This window comes from Lynx rufus, unplaced genomic scaffold (genome assembly GCF_022079265.1).
Source record: "Lynx rufus isolate CCGP_SWC_20201006 ecotype Redwood Valley unplaced genomic scaffold, mLynRuf1.p SCAF_4, whole genome shotgun sequence".
Taxonomy (NCBI): domain Eukaryota; kingdom Metazoa; phylum Chordata; class Mammalia; order Carnivora; family Felidae; genus Lynx; species Lynx rufus.
This window is the reverse complement of record NW_025814856.1, coordinates 56497259-56518760: the sequence shown is the minus strand read 5'-3', so window position 1 is coordinate 56518760 and position 21502 is coordinate 56497259. Positions and strand designations below refer to the sequence as shown.

Genomic DNA, 21502 nt, shown 5'->3' with positions numbered 1-21502 from the left:
CAAAAGAAAATAAAATTGTACTTAAATCAATATTAAAAACATTTGCTCTTTACTTAACAAATATTATTCTTTTTTAAAAAGTTTATTTATTTATTTTAAGAGTGGGGGAGGGGCAGAGAGAATCCCAGGCAGGCTCTGTGCTGTCAACGCACAGCTCAATGCGGGGCTCGATCTCATGAACTGTGAGATAATGATCTGAGCTGAAATCAAGAGTCAGATGCTTAACTGACTGAGCTACCAAGGTGCCCCAACTTTTGCTCTTCAAAAAGATAAAATGATCAATGAAACCAGAAGCTGGTCCTTTGAAAGAATGAACAAAACTGATAAACCACTAGCCAGTTTGATCAAAAAGAAGAAGGAAAGGACCCAAATAAATAAAATCAAGTATGAAAGAGGAGAGATCACAACCAACATAGCAGAAATAAAAACAATAATAAGAGAATATTATGAGCAATTATACACCAGTAAAATGGGCAATCTGGAAGAAATGGACAAATTCCTAGAAACCTATACACTACCAAAACTGAAAGAGGAAGAAATAGAAAATTTGAACAGACCCACAACCAGTAAAGAAATCGAATTAGTAATCAAAAATCTCCCAAAAAACAAGAGTCCAGGGTCAGATGGCTTTCCAGGGAAATTCTACCAAACAATTAAAGAAGAGTTAATACCTATTTTTTTGGAAGCTGTTCCAAAAAACAAAAATGGAAGGAAAATTTCCAAACTTATTCTATGAGGCCAGCATTACCTTGATTCCAAAACCAGACAAGACCCCACTAAAAAGGAGAACTACACACCAATTTCCCTGATGAACATGGATGCAAAAATCCTCAACAAGATATTAGCCAACCAGATCCAACAATACATTTAAAAAATTATCCACCATGACCAAGTGGGATTTATGCCTGGGATGCAGGGCTGGTTCAATATCCGCAAAACAATCAGTGTGACTCATCACGTCAATAAAAGAAAGGACAAGAATCATATGATCCTCTCAATACATGCAGAGAAAGCATCTGACAAAATACAACATCCTTTCTTGATAAAAACCCTCAAGAAAGTAGGGATAGAAGGATTACACCTCAAGATCGTAAAAGCCATGTACGAAAGACCCAATACTAATATCACCCTCAATGGGGAAAACCTGAGAGCTTTCCCCCTAAGGTCAGGAATAAGACAGGGATGTCCACTCTTGCCATTGTCATCCAACATAGTATTGGAAGTCTTAGCCTCAGCAATCAGACAACACAAAGGAATAAAAGGCATCTAAATCGGCCAGGAGGAGGTCAAACTTTCCCTCTTTGCAGATACTCTATACGGAAAACCCAAAAGATTCCACCAAAAAACTGCTAGACTGATTCATGAATTCAGGAAAGTTTCAGGATACAAAATCAATGCACAGAAATTGGTTGCATTCCTATACACCAACAATGAAACAACAGAAAGAGAAATCAAGGAATCGATCTCATTTACAATTGCACCCAAAACCATAAAATACCTAGGAATAAATCTAACCAAAGAGGTGAAAAATCTCTACACTGAAAACTATAGAAAGCTTATGAAAGAAACTGAAGAAGACACAAAAAAATGGAAAAAGATTCCATGTTCCTGGATAAGAAGAAAAAATATTGTTAAAATGTCAACACTACCTAAAGCAATCTACATATTCAGTGCCATCCCTATCAAAATAACACCAGCATTCTTCCTAGAACTAGAGCAAACACTCCTAAAATTTGTATGGAACCAGAAAAGACCCCAAAGAGCCAAAGCAATCTTCAAAAAGAAAACCAACGCAGGAGGGGTCACAATCCCGGACTTCAAGCTGTATTACAAAGCTGTAATCATCAAGACAGTATGGTACTGGCACAAGAACAGACACTCAGATCAATGGAACAGAACAGAGAACCCAGAAATGGACCCACAAACGTATGGCCAACTACTCTTTGACAAAGCAGGAAGGAGTATCTAATGGAATAAAGACAGTCTCTTCAGCAAGTGGTGCTGCGAAAACTGGACAGCAACATGCAGAAAAATGAACCTGGACCACTTTTTTTTTTAATTTTTTTTTTTTTAACATTTATTTATTTTTGAGACAGAGAGAGACAGAGCATGAACAGGGGAGGGGCAGAGAGAGAGGGAGACACAGAATCTGAAACAGGCTCCAGGCTCTGAGCTGTCAGCACAGAGCCCAACGCGGGGCTCGAACTCATGGACCGTGAGATCATGACCTGAGCCGAAGTCGGCCGCCTAACCGACTGAACCACCCAGACGCCCCGAACCTGGATCACTTTCTTACACCATAGACAAAAATAAACTCAAAATGGATGAAAGACCTCAATGTAAGACAGGAAGCCATCAAAATCTTTGAGGAGAAAGCAGGCCGATCTTGGCTGCAACAACTTCTTACTCAACACGTCTCCAGAGGCAAGGGAAACCAAAGCAAAAATGAACTATTGGGACCTCATCAAAATAAAAACCTTCTGCACAGCGAAGGAAACAATCAGCAAAACTAAAAGGCAACCGACAGAATGGGAGAAGATATTTGCAAATGACGTATCAGATAAAGGGTTAGTATCCAAAATCTCTAAAGAACTTGTCAAACTCAACACCCAAAAAACAAACAATCCAGTGAAGAAATGGGCAAAAGAGAGGAATAGACACTTCTCCAAAGAAGACATCCAAATGGCCAAGTGACACATGAAAAAATGCTCAACATCACTCATCATCAGGGAAGTACAAATCAAAACCACAATGAGATACCACCTCACGCCAGTCAGAATGGCTAACATTAACAACTCAGTCAACAACAGATGTTGGTGAGGATGTGGAGAAGGAGGATCTCTCTTGCACTGCTCATGGGAACGCAAACTGGGGCAGCCACTCTGGAAAACAGCATGGAGGTTCTTCAAAAAATTAAAAATAGAACTACCCTATGACCCAGCAATTGCACTAGTAGGTATTTATCCAAGGGATACAGGGATGCTGTTTGGAAGGGGCACATGCACCCCCATGTTTATAGCAGCACGATCGACAATAGCCAAAGTATGGAAAGAACCCAAATGTCCACTGATGGATGAATGGATAAAGAAAATGTGGTACATATATACAAAGGAGTATTACTCAGCAATCAAAAAGAATGAAATCTTGCCATTTGCAACTTTGTGGATGGAACTAGAGAGTATTATGCTAAGCAAAATTAGTCAGAAAAAGCCAAATATCATATGACTTCACTCATAGGAGGACTTTAAGACACAGAACAGATGAACACAAAGGAAGGGAAGCAAAAATAATATAAAAACAGGGAGGGGGACAAAACAAAAGAAACTCTTAAATATGGAGAACAAACAGAGGGTTACTGGAGGGTTGTGGGAGGGGGGATGGGCCAAATGGGTCAGGGGCATTAAGGAATCTACTCCTGAAATCACTGTTGCACTATATGCTAACTTGGATGTAAGTTAAAAAAATAAATTAAAAAAAAGAAAAAAAAAGATAAAATGAAAAGTCAAACCACAGACTAGAAGGAGAAAAATTTTGCTAAACAGATATTGGGCAGAAAACTAGCACTGAGAATAAAGACTTCTTATAACTCAACAGTAAGACAATCCCATTTTTTTTTAATGTATAAAATACCTGAAAGACATTTCACCAAAGAAGATACACAGATTGCAGGTAAGCACATAAGATGCCTAACATTATCAGTGATCAGGGAAATGAAAAGTATAGCCACAATGAGTTACCACAAGACACCCACTAAAGCGGCTAAAATAGAAGACAGACCATATGAAGTGTTAGTGAAAATGCGGAGCAACGGCAAGTATAATACTCCACTAGTGGGAATGTTAAGTGGTAACCACAGTGGAAAACAGTTTGGTGGATAAAGTTAAATGTGAACCTATCTTGTAATCCAGACATTCCACACCTTCGTATTTTCCCAAGAGAAATGTGAGCATATGTGCACCAGACTCATAGAAAACACTCACAACACCTTTTGTGATAGCTAAAGTCTGGATGCATAATGAATGTCAATTAATAGGTGAATGAATAAACTATGGTATATCCACACAAAGAAATACTACGTGGCATTAAAAGGGATGAACTATCAGTACACACAACACAGACGAAAACTCAAAAGTTATACTGAAAGCAGCTAGACAAAAACATACGTAATGTAGAATTCCACTTAAACAGAACTCCAGGAAACGCAAACTTGTCTACAACAGACATCAGATCACTGGTTGCCTGGGGACAGGAGGGGATGAAAAGGGCATGAGAAAACATTGAGGGGTAATGGATAGGTTTATTAATGTAATTGTGTTGATGGTCCCTTGGGAGTACATATATATCAGAATTTATCAGACATTACCCTTTAAATATGTGCAAATTACACCTCCATAAAGCTTATGAAAACCCTGACAAATCACATAGTAAAAGTTTAAGTAAAAGAGCAAGGAACTAAGAAAAGATACAAGAAGATAATCACTAAACCAAAAACAGAAGTATATCTAAATAAAAGATATTTATACACAACTAAGCAACTTTTAAAACTAGCAACGTAACAACACTAAGTGATACAAAATTTCTCAAAATGTGTGGGGGGCAGGGGTGGAGAGGGGAGGACTAAGACACTTCCAGGGAGTCCACAGGGCCAAAGCTATTTTAGCAATGGTAAAATTTTCTTTGCCTTTTTAATTCTATTTCTGTCATGAATATACAGTGGGGTTTTCCAAGGACTACATGAAATATATCATAGATTAAATGCAGAAACAGTTCTGGGAATCCAGCTGGATTCTGGTTCCAGTTAGATTCTGATATCTGTTGCATATAACAATAAGCCAAATATTTAAAAGATCTGCAAAACTGTAAAACCATACCACTCCTATTTTTGTTTATTTGTTTGGAATTAAATATTAGGGGCACCTGGGTGGCTCAGTCAGTTGAGCATCCAACTTTTTTTTTTTTTAATAATGTTTATCTTTGAGAAAGAGACAAGAGTGTGAGCATGGTAGGGGCAGAGAGAGAGGGAGACACAGAATCCGAAGCAGGCTCCAGGCTCCAAGCTGTCAGCACAGAGCTCGACACGGGGCTCGAACTCACGAACTGCAAGATTGTGACCTGAGCCGAAGGACGCTCAATCAACTGAGCCACCCAGGCACCCCGTGCGTCCAACTCTTGATTTTGGCTCAGGTCATGAAACCAGGGTTGTGGGATCAAGCCCTGCACTGGGCTCTGTGCTGAGCATTGAGCCTACTTATGATTCTACCCCTCTCTCCCTCTCTCTCTCCCACTCTGCCCCTTTCTCCAGCTTGTGCTCTCACTCTCAAAAAAAAAAAAAAAAAAAAAAAAAAAAAAAAAAAAATTAAAAAATTAAAAAATAATTTAAAAAAGGAAATATTATTTGTCATTTAAAATATTGTTTCTGTTAACATGTAATGGGCTTTTTTTCATAATTTTAAATAAAGTAATAAATGAACACAGTAATTTTTAAATTTCTCAGTTTTGATCTTCTAGCAGGGCACATGTCCCTAGAGAAAACCCACATCAAAAAGAACTCTGGAGTCCTCAGTGCTAGAGAGGTAGTCCCGGCTGTGTGTGAATCATCACTGAGCTCCCCAGAGAGCTCTGTCCGCTGAGGGGCCGCAGCTCCATCCCAGGGCTGGCTGCCAGCTCTAAGGGAGGCATCCCGCAGGCTGTACTGGGGCCCTCAAAACCTGAGCTCTGCAGGCTGCCGGACTATTCCCGGTTCCTAATGAGCTAATAGAGAGTAAACCTTTAAAAACATTTACAGCATTTTTATATTGCCACACAACCAAGCACATGATCAATGGATTTATATTCTATAGATCTTTGGTTATTTTTCTTCTCATTTTTCTAGTTGTTCATTTTATTATAGTTTATGAAAGTGTTGGTCTGCAACAGTTTGGAAATGTTTAACAGTGATCCTTCATCACAGAAACATCGAGAAGCACTAAACTAGATGCCTTGTAATTAAATAGCATTTATAAACTGGGATGATTCTTAAAGCAAAATATTATCAATAGATATTATTTCTCCATGATTAATGATATTCAAGACAGCTCCCATATGAGTATTGCTTCTAATGTAAATATCTAAACAACCATCCTTAAAATGGAAATGAGTAACGATAAAGATCATACATACCCTCTTCAGTGAAGAATTTTTCTACAGGTCCCACAAACTGATTGATTTCATTAAGTTCATCTTGGCTAACTTCTGGAAATGGGAAAACTTCTTTCTAAAAATGATAAACATTGACTAAAAATTTAATTGTTAACAACCTCCCAGAGTGGTAATATCAGCCAAAAGGGGAGGAAACAGGGCGCCGGGGTGGCTCAGTTGGTTGGACTCTGACTCTTTTGGCTCAGGCCATGATTCTGCACGGAGTGTCGAGCCTGCTGGAGATTCTCATGCTCTCTCTCTCTGCTCCACCCTCCCCCCCCTCGCTCTCAAAAAAAAAAAAAAAAAAAAAAAAAAAAGGCAGAGGTAGGAAACAGTTGGTAGATTCTGTGTCCAGTAGGCGAGGTCTTACTCACTGAAGAAGTCAGAATGCAAATTCTAGAACAGGAGTTGTGCGCAGGACTCCACCAGCCATGGAGATCCTCCCTCCAACTTGAGCAGGTTTATTCTGGATTTGGATCGGCTTTCCCAATCAGCAACAAGTTATGTGGAGTGTCCCACAAAGCAAAGGGCCCCAACACTTCAAAGCCTTGGGTTTTGTTCCCTGCTTTGCAGCCTGCTAACTGGGTGGTCTTGGCCAACCCCCTTCACCTCTTCGTATGCCATCCATAACACGCAGGTAGTATTTACTCAATGGTGTCGTGAGGATTGTGAAAAGGAATAGACGGGAAAGCTCTCTACCGATACGTAAAATTCTACACTGGTTATTTTGGGAGTTCAAAGATGTTACGCCGACAAGAATACACTATGGTGACAAGGCCGCGCATCCCGCCAGGTTCTCACCCGGATGCGTACGCCAGCCTCCATCCCTCCTGTTTGATAACACCTGCTACCTGTAGGGAGGGCCACTGCAGGTTGAGCCAAATCAGCCTGAATTCAACTCCGACTCTGCCACTTACATGTGCGACTTGGCCTTTCTCAGTGTCAGTTTCTCTTCTGTTACAGAGGACACTTCAGAAGGTGAGGCTCTCAAGAGACAAGGTGTATCCTGGAACCCAAAGTAACTGATTATCCATATGAGATACCGGCTCTGCTCTGGTCTCCGCCTCACAGCCTGGAAAACAGCTGAGCTTCAAGTCTCTGTCTCAAACTGTCAAGTACCCAATGTTTCCGGCCGGTCTAGGATTCCTCACTGGGTCATCACCATATACTGCCTAAAATCTCCTGCTGTGCTCTTAGCCCCTCTGGCTTTCTGGGCTCCTGCTACCCCTCAGCTGCCAGCACAGCACAAGTACTTGGGACTTGAGAAGTGGGGTCGCCGATCACAGGCTGCCAGCCTCCAGGAGCCCTGCCTCTCCTCATGGCACCTCCCACCAAGTGTTCAAGAAAGGTCTTCAAAGCAGAGGAGTCCTCAGTCTTCCCCCTCCAGCCTCTCGTGTGGCTCATCAGCCACTGAAGCCTGTCCGCTCTAGTAACATGCTCCCAGGTCTGTTCTCTCCTCTCAGGACCCATGATTCCAGGCTTGTGGTGGATCCCTATCCAAAAATGACAGCAGACTTAGAGGAATTCCTGTCCCCCGCCCCCAGGCCATCCCTTACTCTGCCCTCAAGATGGTCTAGAAGGAAAATACGCTGAGATTTTCATCGTCTCAGAACAAAACCTGTTGCTTAGCAGAGCATCTAGAGGCTCAAACCAGGCCCTTCACAGCCTCATTAGTTCCCGTGGGCCTTGTGCATTAGGCTGTGCTAGAGGAAGATTATTCAGTGCTGGTACCAGTGAGCAAGAGAACAGCCTGAGCTAACTGGCCACACCTATAACCAAAACCCTTTGGATTTGGATTTGTAGGACTGCTACAGGAAGAGAGATCTCACGTGCATTTAAGAACAGATCTCTGATAGCAAAGTTCAAAAACCTAATGGGGTGCCTTATAGATGTTAGGCTTAATTTCGATTCAGTAGTTTTAACATTCTTAAAGCAGTGGAACCTGTTTTTCAAATAAATCTACTACAGAAGCCAAATATGAAAAACAGGTAAAAGTGAAGCTGCTGTGGTGGGGTATGGGGAGGTCACCCACACGCCTCCCATTCGACTCTCCACTGGTCCCTGCAGTAGCTGCTGGGACACTTCCTTGAATAGCAAGGGTCGAACTGCGGGCAGTGTGACAGCTACAGGCCTAGAGGATCTTGAAGGTTTTTCTCTCTTCTGAGATTCTCAGCATCTCAGATGCTATGTTTCTGCTCAAACCCCAATGATGCTGTGAGAGAGGAGGTTGGCCTGAATCAGGGCAGTAGCAGTGGAAGGGCTTAAAAGTGGTCACATTCTAAATATATCCCGAAAGTAGAGAAAACAGGATTTGCTGTTGGCTTAGATGTGGATTATGAGAATAAGAGGCATCAAAGGAGACTCCAGGCGTTTGGCCTGAACAAGTGGAACAGAGGCCCCACCATCTATGATAAAGAGGACTGGTGGGAGGAATAAGATTGGGTGGAAAGACCAGGAACTCAATTTTAGTATGCTAAATCTGAGGTGCATATTAGACATCTAAGTGGAGCTTTTGAGTATAAAGGCAGAGATCAAGAGCCTAGAGTTCAGTAAGTCTGAACTGGAGAAACAGATCTGAGTCACCAGGATATTGACAGTATTTAATTTTTTTTTTAATGTTTATTTATTTTTGTAAGAGAGAGTGTGAGTGGGGTAGGAGCAGAGAGAGAGGGAGACACAGAATCTGAAGCAGACTCCAGGCTCTGAGCTGTCAGCACAGAGCCTGATGCGGGGATCAAACTCATGAACCGTGAGATCATGACCTAAGCTGAAGTCTGACGCTTACCAAATGAGTCACCCAGGCGCCCCAGGATATTGACAGTATTTAAAGCCACAATACTAAATTAGATTAAAGGAAGAATTGTGGATAAAAAGAGAAGTCTATAGACGGAGTCTCAGAAAACTCCAACTCTGAAAAACAGACCCATAAATACAGAGAACTAAAGGGTGCCAGAGAAGGAGGTAGGAGAATGGGCCAAATAGGTGAAGAGGAGTGGGAGGTATAGGTTTCTAGGGATGAAAGGTACGGCAAAGGGAACATGGTCAATGGTATTCTAACACTGTTGTATGGTGACAGATGGCAGCTACACTTGTGACGAGCCTAAATATAGACTTGTCAAATCACTATGTTGTACACCTGCAACTAATGTAACGTTGTGTGTCAACTATACTTCAACTAAAAAAAAGAAAAAAGATACACCTGAAACTAATATAATAGTGTTATGTTAACTATACTGTAATTAAAAAAATAAAATAAAAAAATAAAAAGTTAGGGGAGCCTGGCTGACTCTGTTGGTAGAGCATCTGACTCGTGACCTTGGGGTCATGAATTCAAGCCCACATTTGGTATAGAGATTACTTTAAAAAAAAAAAAAAAAGGTTAAAAATAGGACCACCCTACAATCCAGTAATCGAACTACTGGGGATTTACCCAAAATATACAAAAACACTAATTCAAAAAGATACACACAACCCTGTATTTATTGCAGCATTACTTACAATGGCCAACTTATGGAAGCAGCCCAAGTGCCCTTCGATAGTTGAATGGAAAAAGATGTGGCATAAGTGTACAATGAAATATTATTCACCCAGAAGAAAATGAAATCTTGCTATTGGCAACATGGATGGAGCTAGAGAGTATTATGCTAAGTGAAATAAGCCAGAGAAAGACAAATGCCATATGATTTCACTCATGTGGAATTTAAGAAACAAAACAAATGAGCAAAGGGAAACAAGAGAAAGATGCAAACTAAGAAAAAGACTCTGAACTACAGAGACTAAACGGATGGTTACTACAGGGGAGGTATGTAGGGGGGATGGTTAAAATAGGTGATGGGAATTAAAGTGTACATTTACCATGATGAGAACTGAGTAATGATCAGAACTGCTGAATCACTGTATTGTACACTTGAAACTAACATAACACTGCATGTTAACTATACTGGAACTAAAATTAAAAACCTAGACAAAAAGAAAAAAAAAATTCCCAACTCTGACTGGGCTAGTCAGACTGGCCACTGTTTACAGGGTAAGGAGCCAAGAAAGAACCAGGAAAAGCGACAGAGAAGCATTAGCTAACGAAGTAAACATAAAAGCCAGAAGAGATTTTTTTTTTTTTTTAGAAGACAGGAGTGATGAACTGTGTCAAATGCCAGAGATGGGTCAAGTAAGATGAGAAAATACCACTAGATTTGACAACAGGGAGGTCACTACTGATGCAGGAGAGCAGTTTTAGCAGATTGTTAAGGACAGAAGCCTGAATGGTATGGGGGCAAGACGCAGCAGAGAGGAAACAATCACTGATGTAGATGAGAAAGGAGAGAATTACTGGATCAATGAATGCCCCTGAGTAGGTGAGAAGGCAGGGGATCTAGTGATGAGGTTGGTCTTTGCCAAGAGTAGATAGTTTGTCCACAGAAAGAGCGTAGACCGTATGGGCATGTGTGGGGAAGAGGGGTAAATGTGGCGGAGGAGGTTCTCACCCGACTGTATGTACTTTCTCAGTGAAACAAGAAGCAAAGTTGACAGGTGGGTGTGAAGACAGGGGAGGTGGTGCAAGAGGCTTCGAGAAAGAGATGCATGAAAGATTCGGGGTTTTTTCACTCGTGTGCTGGAAGGCATGACATCCCAGGGCTGAGGGCCCAATGGCCCCAGGTTCTGGGAAAAATGGTTTCTCAAATGTTGAAACCTGGGTTTGTACTTCCTAGCAGGGCAAACCACTCTGAATTTCAGCTTCTGCAACTGTAATGCCTGATTAGAGGGACAGTCTAAAAGAAAACACCAGGGAGTAACTTTAAATAATACAGTATCAGCCAACATTTCAGCCTACCTCAGAGCATTTGACACAAATGTCTGCTTTACACTGCACTTTTAGGAGTGGGCAAGTACTACTTTTACTATTTTGTAGATTAGTACACTCAGGCACGGGAAAGTGAAGTGACTAACCCAAGTGGTGAGTGAAGCCGGCATTAATTACCTACCCTGCTGCCTCCTGGATCGGCACGGCACCTGACAGTTTACAAAGCATTTCCACACACTATAAATGTCACTTTACAACACATCTGTGTGAGAAAGCACACATCACTAGCTCCACTTTAAGGCTGAAAGCACTGAGGCTCAGAGTTACAGGACCAAGGACCAAGGTCAAATCCCTAAGAGGACAGTGAGTGGTTGATAATGTAGCTGTTACTGCTGACAGGGTTGTACGACCTATGGAAGGGAAGGGATGGGGAAGGCAACTTGAAGCCAGACTGCCGGGGAGCCTGGGAGCCTGAGTGACAGAGGGACGCGCTGGAACTCAAGCCGTGAAAGCTAAGGGCCCCTGGAAGAGGACAGAAGAGCGCCAGGGTCTGAGCTGTGTTTTAGGAATCAGATAGGAACCACCCCACATTCCGGGGCCAGAACGCCGAGTCGAGTGACCACCTCGCCTAGGGTTTCCCAAATTGAGCTAACAAGAATTAGCTGGAACATACGTCACAACCACAGATGGATTCTCAGGACCCCGTCCCCGGGACTCTTCCCCTTCCCTGGAAAGATTCCAGCGGGGCTCAGGAACTTGGGAACTTTAGCACGCCCCTCCACCCCCGCCGCCCCGACGGGTATATGTCAGCCAGGTATGGGGACTCTCACTCACTCCGACCCCTCTTTTCTGCTAAAGGGCAAAAAGCGAGAGGCAAGAGCTCAAGGGTCGACCAGGGCTCGGCGTTACCTTCTCGATTTTGCCCAGGAAGAGTTCCTTGGCGAAAGCCCGGCTCGGCGGACTAGTGCGCAGCAGGCGCCGGCTCGCTGCGAAGACCACCAGGGCCCGGCAGGCACGCGCCGCCGCCGCCCTGCGCAAGAGGAGCGCCACCGCACTCATGCTGCTGAAGTCGACCGCGCCACCCCCGCGTCGGAGACCTCCTTTTTGGAGCCCCGGTCACGTGCACGCGGCTCGCGCCGCCGGATGACGTCACTGGCCTGAGCCCAGCCGCCGGTCTGCTCCGCCCCGCCCGCCGCCTCTGCGCTTGCGCGGCCTTCGGCCGGGAAGGGGGAGGTCGCAGGGGGTGGGGTTGCTGCCGTGTTGGCGGCTTCCTGCTCGGCTTCGAGGGGCTGCTGCGAAGTGTTTGTTTTCAAATGCCGGTGGGTGGTTGCGTCCCTGCCAGCCGGGGGAAACTTCTCAGGGACGCCCAGCTCCCTCTCGCCACTTGTGGCGCTGAGAACGCCGCATAGCGAAAGAAAAGGAAATGGGGCGGGAGGAATTTACAGTATTGGTTTATCTCTGGGGGGGAGCTCAGTAGGCGTAATGTTTTTTAAAAAAGTGAATGGTGGATTCCTTTTGATTCGTGGCTTTCGTGTACGTTACATATCCTTACTTTGCAAGAGGAAAATAAAAAGCTTGTTCTGCCAGAAAGGGGTCTGGATATAATCCTGAGTTACAAAACTCTCCCTGGGAAACAGCAACTTAAAAGGCAGGCGGAGGAAGAGAAGCTCCAGAGGGAACCGAGAAGGGGTGTGTACACTTGGACGGGACGGGCAAGGCGATGGGGCCCAGGGAGGAGGGCCGGCAGCCCCGTAGCACCCCAGGTCCTTGTGCAGCGATGCCTGCCTGACCCGCGGCAAGTGGGCATTCTCGTGGTTTTAAGTCAGCCTCCTCCAGGAACATTTCTTGTTTGTGCTTGTACCCTGATTCTGGCATTGACACAGTATTGGAAAACGCTTTCTGCCGCCACCCTGTGAACTCCTGGAGAAGAGTGGGAAATCGCAGTCGGTCTCAGCGTGCTTTGCCGGCCCGGCCCAATAAAAGGTTGACTTGATGACACAACATCAGGGGAAAAAAGCTCAAAAACTTTTCCGGTTGCAAAATCTTTGCAAGTATCTAATGCAACCTGTGTTACTTAGAGACACAGAATCTGGGCAGGCTTCTAAATATATACAAGGCTCCCACGAACTGGGAGATCATGACCTGAGCCGAAGTCGGAGGCTTAATGGACTGAGCCACCCAGGCGCCCCTAGTAGGGGCTACTCCCTTTTTGATGTATATTTGTTCCCATTTGGGATACATTAGTTCTTACAGAAATATGGAAGTCATTGGTTTAAAAGCCACAAAGGTAATAGAGTGTTACGAGTTGAATTGTGTACCCCCAAGATTCATTTGTTGAAGTCCTACCCTCTAGTACTGAAGAATATGACCTTATTTGGAAAGAGGACTTCCTGTTGTATTCTGTTGCTGCTGTAATTAGCTAAGTTAGGATGAGTCACACTAGAGCAGTGTGACCCCTAATCGAATATGACTGGTGCCTTTAGGAGAACCCCATGTGAGAATGGAGACCGAGACTGGGTTGACATTTCCATAAGCCAAGAAACACCAGAGATTGCCAGCAACCCACAAGAAGCTAGGATACAAGCTTGGGGCAGATTTTCTTCTCAGCCCCCAGAAGGAACCAACCCTGCTGACACCTTGATCTTGGATTTCTAGCCTCCATAACTACGAGACCATGGATTGTTTAAGCCACCTGGTCTGCAGTTCTTTTCTTTCTTTAAAATATATGTTGAGAGATTTATGTCAAAGCCTTGACTTCCATGATTGTAGGGACTGGCGAGTCAAACTGTAGGCATGCCAACACACTTGGAAACTCAAGCAGGAGCTGACATTCCAATTTTGAGGCCGAACTTCTTCTTCTTAGTGTGTGGTTTTTATTAGAGCAGCCCTCACAGACTAATACAAGACATGTTGTGATCCTTGGTACACTTATTAGAAATAAGTAGGGCCTAATAGTGACTGCAGGACTGAGGCTGTGTCTTAGAACCCATACGCCCACAGCTTTCGCTACGGTTTGGAATCAATAGTTTCGTAAATGATAGGAGCCTGGCACAGTTAAACATTTTGGGGAAGCCCCTTAGACTTGACAGCACAGCCTGTGGTATAGGTAGAGGAGAGACGCAAGATGTGAGAACAACACGAGGCTTCAAGAGAGACCGAGCCCCAACTCTGTCACTTGCCGGCTGTGTGATTCGCCTCGGAGCCTCAACCATATTGCCTACGACTTGGAAGCGGTGCATTAGCCAAAAGAGTGGCCCAAAAAGCCTGCCACATCCTTAGCATCCAGCTGTCAGTGCAAGGCAGCTGCCAGCCTGGGACTACGTTCCCCCGGCCCCCTGCATCCAGAATGACGTTCGCACCAACCCAGTGTGAATGGAAGTGATGTGTGACTTCTGTTGTTTTAAGAAATGAAAGCATCCTCTCTTCTACCAGCTGGAAGCTGGGGGCTCTGGGCCCCAGGGACGGCAGCACAAGACGGAAGGGGCCTAGGTCTTTGAATCAACCATATGGAGAACAGCTAGCCACGGAATAGGGACACCCATGTTGAGCTGCTACACGAGCAAGAGATAGCCGTTGTAGTAAGCCACTGACATTTCGTGGTTTATTTGTTATGGCAACCAGTGTTGACAAAGATACCTCCCAAGTTTCAAAGAAAACACTGAAGTACGGTCAGGTACAGCATAAATACAGCCATCATTCCAAGAGCCCATCACATTCATCAGACACATTAATTGAGTCCCAGGCAACCACACTGGTATTATTAAGCCCCGTCTTGGTCACTGGAGCCAGTGCCTCAAAGACTGTGATAGTAGCAGCTAATACTTAGCGCTTTTTTTTTTTTTTTTGAGACAGACAGAGACAGAGCATGAACGGGGGAGGGGCAGAGAGAGAGGGAGACACAAAATCGGAAGCAGGCTCCAGGCTCTGAGCCATCAGCCCAGAGCCTGACGCGGGGCTCGAACTCACGGACTGCGAGATCGTGACCCGAGCTGAAGTCGGACGCCCAACCGACTGAGCCACCCAGGCGCCCCCTTAGTGCTTTTTTATGCCAGACACTGTTTCATGTACTTCACCTGTGCTGTGTTATTGAATTCTCCAAATCCGCCTGGGCGTTCAGCGTTGTTACTTTATGTCCATTTTACAAGCATACTGAAAGGTCACGCAGCCCTAAATAGCGAAGCCAGACTCGGGGCCTCTCCAACTGGCTCCTGATCCCGCGTCTTCTTATCCCTCTTCCTCTGCCCTCTTCCTGAGATGGAAGGGGAGGCGAGGTCAAGAGAGACGCGTAGCCCTCTTTGTGTTCTTTTCCCCCATTACTGACTGACCTGAAATATGGCCAAATGAGTCTAACAGATAAGGTCAGGAGCCCCATCAGGTCGTCTCTCACTCTCCACCCCTGCCAACTCATCCAAGGCGACAGCACCTTTAGGTCAAGATTGCATTAGAGGGCAAGTGCAGCACCTGGTACCCAGGTTCTCGTCGTATGCATGTGCTATTCCCTCTCAGGTGGAACCATCAGTCTGAATATTCTGAAGCTCTTTTTTTTTTTTTTTTAAAGCGTATTTATTTTGAGAGAGAGAGAGAGAGAGGGACAGGGAATCCCAAGCCGGCTCCCCACTGTCAGCTTGGAGCCCGATATGGGGCTTGAACTTACAAGCTGTGAAATCATGACCTGAACTGAAATCAAGAGTCGGATGCTCAACCGACTGAGCCACCCAGGTGCCCCAGTCTCAATATTTTGGATTTGTCTAAGGAATCTTTCTGCCTAGCAACGTATCTTCAGACAAGACACGTTATCAACCTGTTCTTCCCACTCCATCACTGCCATTGCACCTTAGGCAAGACATATCACAGGATCTCAGTTTCTTCCTCCTTCATAAAATGATGAAGTCAATAAAAAGGATGTATTTTTAAGTAAGATTAAATAGATTAACATTGGCTTCTCTTCTCGTTCCACCCACCCTAGATTTCAGAATCTAGCAATCCAGCTAAAAAGGAAAAAAAGTCCAAAAATAGGGGCTTTTAAGTTCAGACTTGATCCTTTTTTAAAAAATTTTTTAAATCTTTTTTATTTTTGAGAGAGAGAGTGCGACAGAGTGTGAGTGGGGGAGGAGCAGAGAGAGAGAGGGAGACACAGAATTGAAGCAGGCTCCAGGCTGTGAGCTGTCAGCACAGAGCCTGACGTGGGGCTTGAACTCATTAACTGAGAGATCATGACCTGAGCTGAAGTCGGATGCTTAGCCGACTGAGCCACCCAGGCGCCCCAGTTCAGACTTGATCCTAATGATGACCTTTCAAAACCTCAGGAGAGCTGAAATATCAAGAGCATTAACAACGAAACCAAAGTACTTTTGATCTTCTCTTGTGTTTCAAAAGCCAAAATAGCCTAAGGTCCGAGTTCTAGAGCATGTGGCCCCCACTATTACAGCATGAAAACTGTGTAAAGTAACACAAAGCTGTGTCGAAAGTGTTAGAATTCTCAAAGCAATTGCTGCAAGTAAGAACCAGTTATTCACATTAACCCACTGGGATCTTCTGTATCTGCACAAGAGCCAGGAGAGTGAAATCGCATTTCAAGATGGTGAGGAGGCAGAGCCAGCATGGAAAAACCTTAACTCGTGGGAAACTACACATAAAGAAAATGCAATGCCAGTCTGGCTAAAGGGACTATATTATGGAGGACTGTCGTCACCCAGCACCCCCATCCGCGGTTTTGCTCTCTATGGTTTCAGTTCCCCATGGTCAACTGCAGTCCAGAAGCATCGGATCCTCCTTCTGATGTACATTCAGAAGGTCACTAGTAGCCTAATGCTACGGCACAATGCTTACGTTGTTCCCCCGACTTCATCTCATCACGTGGCATCTTACCATCTCACATCGTCACAAGAAGACAACTTGAGGGGCGCCTGGGTGGCTCAGTCCATTGGGTGTCCAACTTCGGCTCATGATCTCAGAGTTTGTGAGTTTGAGCCCTGCGTCGGGCCATCTGCTGTCAGCACAGAACCCACTTCAGCCTCTGTCCCCTTTTCTGCCCCTGCCCCGCTCATGCTCGCGCGCGCTCTCTCTCTCAAAATAAACATAAAAAAAGATATTTTGAGAGAGAGACCACATAACTTCTATTACAGTATATTGCCAAAATTGCTCTATGGTTGTTAATCCCTTAGGGTACCTAATTGATAAATTAAACTTTATCACAGACATGCATGTCTATGGAAAAAAGCTATATATATATATATATACACACACACATATAGGGTTTAGTACAATCTGCAGTTTCAGGCATCCGCTAAATGTCTCGGAACACATCCCTTGTGGATAAGGGAGGACCACTGTGTTCTTCTTCAACTCGAACAAATAAATACCGGGAAACATATTTGGGAAAGCGTAGCTCATCACCCTGGTGCCTGCGGCAGTGGAAGCAGGACACACAGCAGGTCACTGTCAGCAAGGGCGACAGCCAACCTCTTTCCAGAAAACCCTGGGGCTGTAGCAGCAGCAGTTAGCACTCAGCACTAACAACAATATTTTGTGTAATCCTCTGAGCCAGTGACCGTGGGACTGCAAACCAGATAATGAAGTGCGATGCGGGGAACTCATTTTAATGGTTCACCCACTGAGCACAGAAGGCAGAGGCTGTTCAGGCTCCCAAACCAGTGCCTGCATTTCAAAAAGCTTTCAATGCTTTTTGATAAAGAATGAGTTGATAAAGAATACAGTTTGCTCCACGTTAAAGCTCCATAAAATACCTAGCAGACGATGTGATTTTCGATGCAGAGAATTGATAATCAGCTCTGTCCTCCACGTTAGTTCATTTATCATTTCTACCCTGCCTGCCTCCTAGAAGGATCTGGAGTGTATATTCACACGCCATCAAAGGAATGACGTGTGTAAAAAACTCCTCCCAGTTGTTCCTGGAGGTTGTAAATGCAGAGTACAGGACTGCGGAGATTTGGCATTAAATAAAAAGTTATTGGAAAAGGGAACTGTATCTGTTCCCTTTTAAAGACAATTACTTCTCTTAATCACTTAATAGAACTTGGCATTTATTTGGATTCATTTTTCCTCCAGCTGTAATTTATAGGAGAGCGAACTCCATGAAACTCATCTGAGGAGCCAATTTTACATTCTCCCCTGTAATACGTTGTAATTAATAGGTTTTTTCCCCCTGTTTTCCTGAACATCCAACACTCAACGGCTGGCCAGATTGTGGTCTATCAACTGTAAGTGGCCAGCACCCCTGCAATCAGCTCTGCTCTGAGCTTTCACCTGCAAATGGCATTGTAACAGTGGGTTTCAGGACGTCCAGCCAAAGGTGTCAGACATCCGGGTCTGACTTCCAGGTCACAGTGAAAAGGCCATTTGGGGTGCCATCTACCAAGAAATATTCCCTAGAATGAAGACTTGTGTCTTCTCAGTGTCCACCACACGTGAATGAGTAAATACCTCCCTGCCTTGAACACAAAGCCCAGTTAAGTGTATGAATTCAGCCAGGGAGAGAAAGCAGTATTCAGTCACCAACGTTTTTTTCTGTGGATCCCAAAATTCACAAAGAAAAAGTTTCTTTATTACATAAACTCGACACCCAATGTGGGGCTCGAAGTCACGACCCCAAGGTCAAGAAGAATCTCACGCTCCACCAACTGAGCCAGCCAGGTGCCTCTTACCAAAATGATTTCTAGGGGAGTAAAAGCTAATTGTAAACTTACATTATCAGGTGCTGTAAAATACATGATCCCCTTATGGGTGTTAAGGATAATGAATTTAGCCTGAGTTCCAAATGTGTGAAATGGGTTTTAACTCAAAAAGTAAGGAGGACTGTAGGGTAAAGGATGGATTGTAGACCCAAAGGTGATGCAGTGTTGTTTCTCCTTCAAAACCTTTCCCTTGTTACTGGGGCGCCTGGGTGGCTCAGTCGGTGGGGCGTCTGACTTCGGCTCCGGTCGTGATGTCATGGTGCGGTGGCTCGGGCCCCACGTTGGGCTCTATGCTGCCAGCTCGGAGCCTGGAGCCTGCTTCAGATTCTGTCTCCCTCTCTCTCTGCTCCTCCCCTGCTCACGCTCTGTCTCTCTCTCTCTCAAAAATAAATAACCATTAAAAAAAACCAAAACACCTTTCCCTTGCTATGGCTTTGATGCCAGGCAAAGCTACAGGACCCAAGGAAATACTATGAACAACTGAAAAGCATGAATACTTGGTTTCTGAACAGTAAGAAATGCAAATACCTTGAAAAACCCAACGGTGTCCTGGCTGGCAATGTGTTTCTTAACACACAGAAGCAGCTAGGTACTTCTCAGCACGCTCTAAAGTTCGACTTTTGGAGCAAAAGAACTACCCGAATGTCTCTGATGAGTCCTAAGTTTACCAACAATATACCATAACGGGGTCAGAAACATTTTTGAGGAATGAGATTTAAACACTGTCCAAAATAACACTCCCACTACAAAATCCTTTGTTGAAAAAGGCAAGGCAGGAATATAGCAAATACATCCTAGCCATCTTTTTCAACGCACAAAACTCAAAACTCAAAATACACAAATCAAAACATCAGGCTGGAGTTCTGGGCAAGGGGCGGGTTGCACACGTCCATCTATATTTGCTCCCTTCCCACTAAAACTGGAATAAGTGTTTTCACAACAACAGCACCGGAGATAAATCCTTCGTCTTGAAGAGAACAGGAGAGGAGACAATACACTAACAATCTGGAAGCTGGAAAGCAGATGGACAAGTCATAAGTGACTTCACAGATAGCCAAACCCTAAACTGGCAGTGGAGACAGCTGAGAAGCAATCTTTATACCACAGATTTCTCAAAAGCTCAGGAACTGGAAAGTCCAGTGTCTCCTGAAATGGGGGTAAGGAGTGGCTATAATATGGAGGGTTGGGTAAAAGGTCTTTGGGAAGAGTCAAATTGGGCCTTTTCCAAATCTGCTTGGGCAACTGCCTCTCCCTGATCCTGGCAGTAATCTGAAAGTTAATTTCTCAGTAAAGTAAGGGAAAAAAAAGGCATTTTCTTTCTTTCTTTCTTTCTTTCTTTCTTTCTTTCTTTCTTTCTTTCTTTCTTTCTTTCTTTCTTTCTTGTGTATTTATTTATTTTGAGGAGGCGGGCAGAGAGAGAGGGAGAGAGAATCCCAAGCAGGCTCTGCACTGTCAGTGCAGGGCCCAACACGGGGCTCAAACTCACAAACCATTGAGATCATGACCTGAGCCGAAATCAAGAGTCAGGTGCTTAACCAACTAAGCCACCCAGGTGCCCCCCCCCAACAAAAAGCCATTTTCAGACGTGCAAAGGTTCAAATAATTGATCTCCCATGTGTGCATCCTTTTTCAGGAAGCTACTGGAGGATATGCTTCATCAAAGAGAGAAACAGACCACGAAAAAGGACATGACACTCAGGAAACAGGGGATCCAGTATAGGAGAGTGTGAGGGGAACCCCTAGCTGGGTTACCATTCAACAGTCCTAGAGAGTAAGCCCTTGACATTTAAGAAGATTCAAACATGTGTAACTAAGGAAAGTGTAGGGCTCTGTATCTGTCTCCATCCATGAAAATAATTGAAAGCTCCGTTCTATCAATAAGATCCCCAAGCATAAGGTGAATGCTTGCTTGCATTGAAGCCTGGTGCCTCTCTCTGAATATTCTGGCAAGAACTTTCTGATCTTCATAGATTTTATATCAGAATAAAATATACATCTACCTATATATTTATGTACATGTACATAGACATATATATGTGTATATATACGCATATATGTATGTATATATATGCATGTATGTATATATATATATGTATATATGAAGCTACCTAACAAGAGGAATTCTCAACCACACATGGATTATATGCAAGAATAGCTCTGGAAGGAATCCCAATAAGCTGGAAACAATAGTTGTCTTTGGGGAGAAATTTGGCAGGCTAGGAAGAAGAAGGAATAAAGAAGACTATTTCACCATTTGATTTTTGTTGTTGTTCCTTTTGAAGTTTCTATCATGTGCATGAATTATTCAAAATAAGTTAACGAGACTAAATAGATCTAAACAAATCATGCTTGTCACCATTAATCACTTTACTGGGATTTCTGCCAATGAGAATTCTTGAGGGCAGGATTACAAAATAACCTGCTAGGTTATTGTAGCATTTCCCACACTCTAATGCAAACATTTTATTCTGGCCGTCTCACCAAGGTGAGTGGGACATTCAAGCCAATGAACTTGGATAAACAAGTCCATGCGATAAACAAAAAAGCGTTGCCTGCCGCTGGTTCTGCCCCTAGGAGAATCTGTGAATCTAAAGGTTTGGGAGGAAAAGAAAGACCACACAACTAGGACCCAGACAGAAGTAGTTTTCTGTGCCTGCTCCTGTGCTTACTAACGGTGTCACCGTGCGCAAGTGACAAGCCGTCCGAGCCACCTTCCTCCTCTCGGACAAGAGTGATATGAGAATACAAAACTACGGTACAGATGAAAGCAGGCAGCAGAGTGCCTGGCACAGGGGGAGATGCTTCCACAGCATCAACAGCATCCAAAGGAGTC

At 44.1% G+C, this 21502-nt stretch overlaps 1 protein-coding gene across 3 annotated transcripts in view; it reads right to left on the bottom strand.

The window, feature by feature from the left end:
• ACAD9 (acyl-CoA dehydrogenase family member 9) overlaps window positions 1–12050 on the bottom strand; it is a 56124-nt gene extending 44074 nt beyond the window's left edge. For 2 of the 3 annotated variants that reach the window (XR_006965131.1, XM_047095829.1), the window contains exons 1-2: window positions 11885–12050; window positions 6160–6253 (exon numbers count right to left, since the gene is read on the bottom strand). Coding sequence is in view for 1 of the 3 variants with exons in the window: in XM_047095829.1 (XP_046951785.1) it covers window positions 6160–6253; window positions 11885–12034 (244 nt within the window). In the remaining 2 variants the exon portion in view is untranslated. The remainder of the gene's footprint in view (window positions 1–6159; window positions 6254–11884) is intronic. The other variant, XM_047095830.1, reaches the window with a different exon arrangement.
• Between the last annotated feature and the right edge of the window lie 9452 nt (window positions 12051–21502).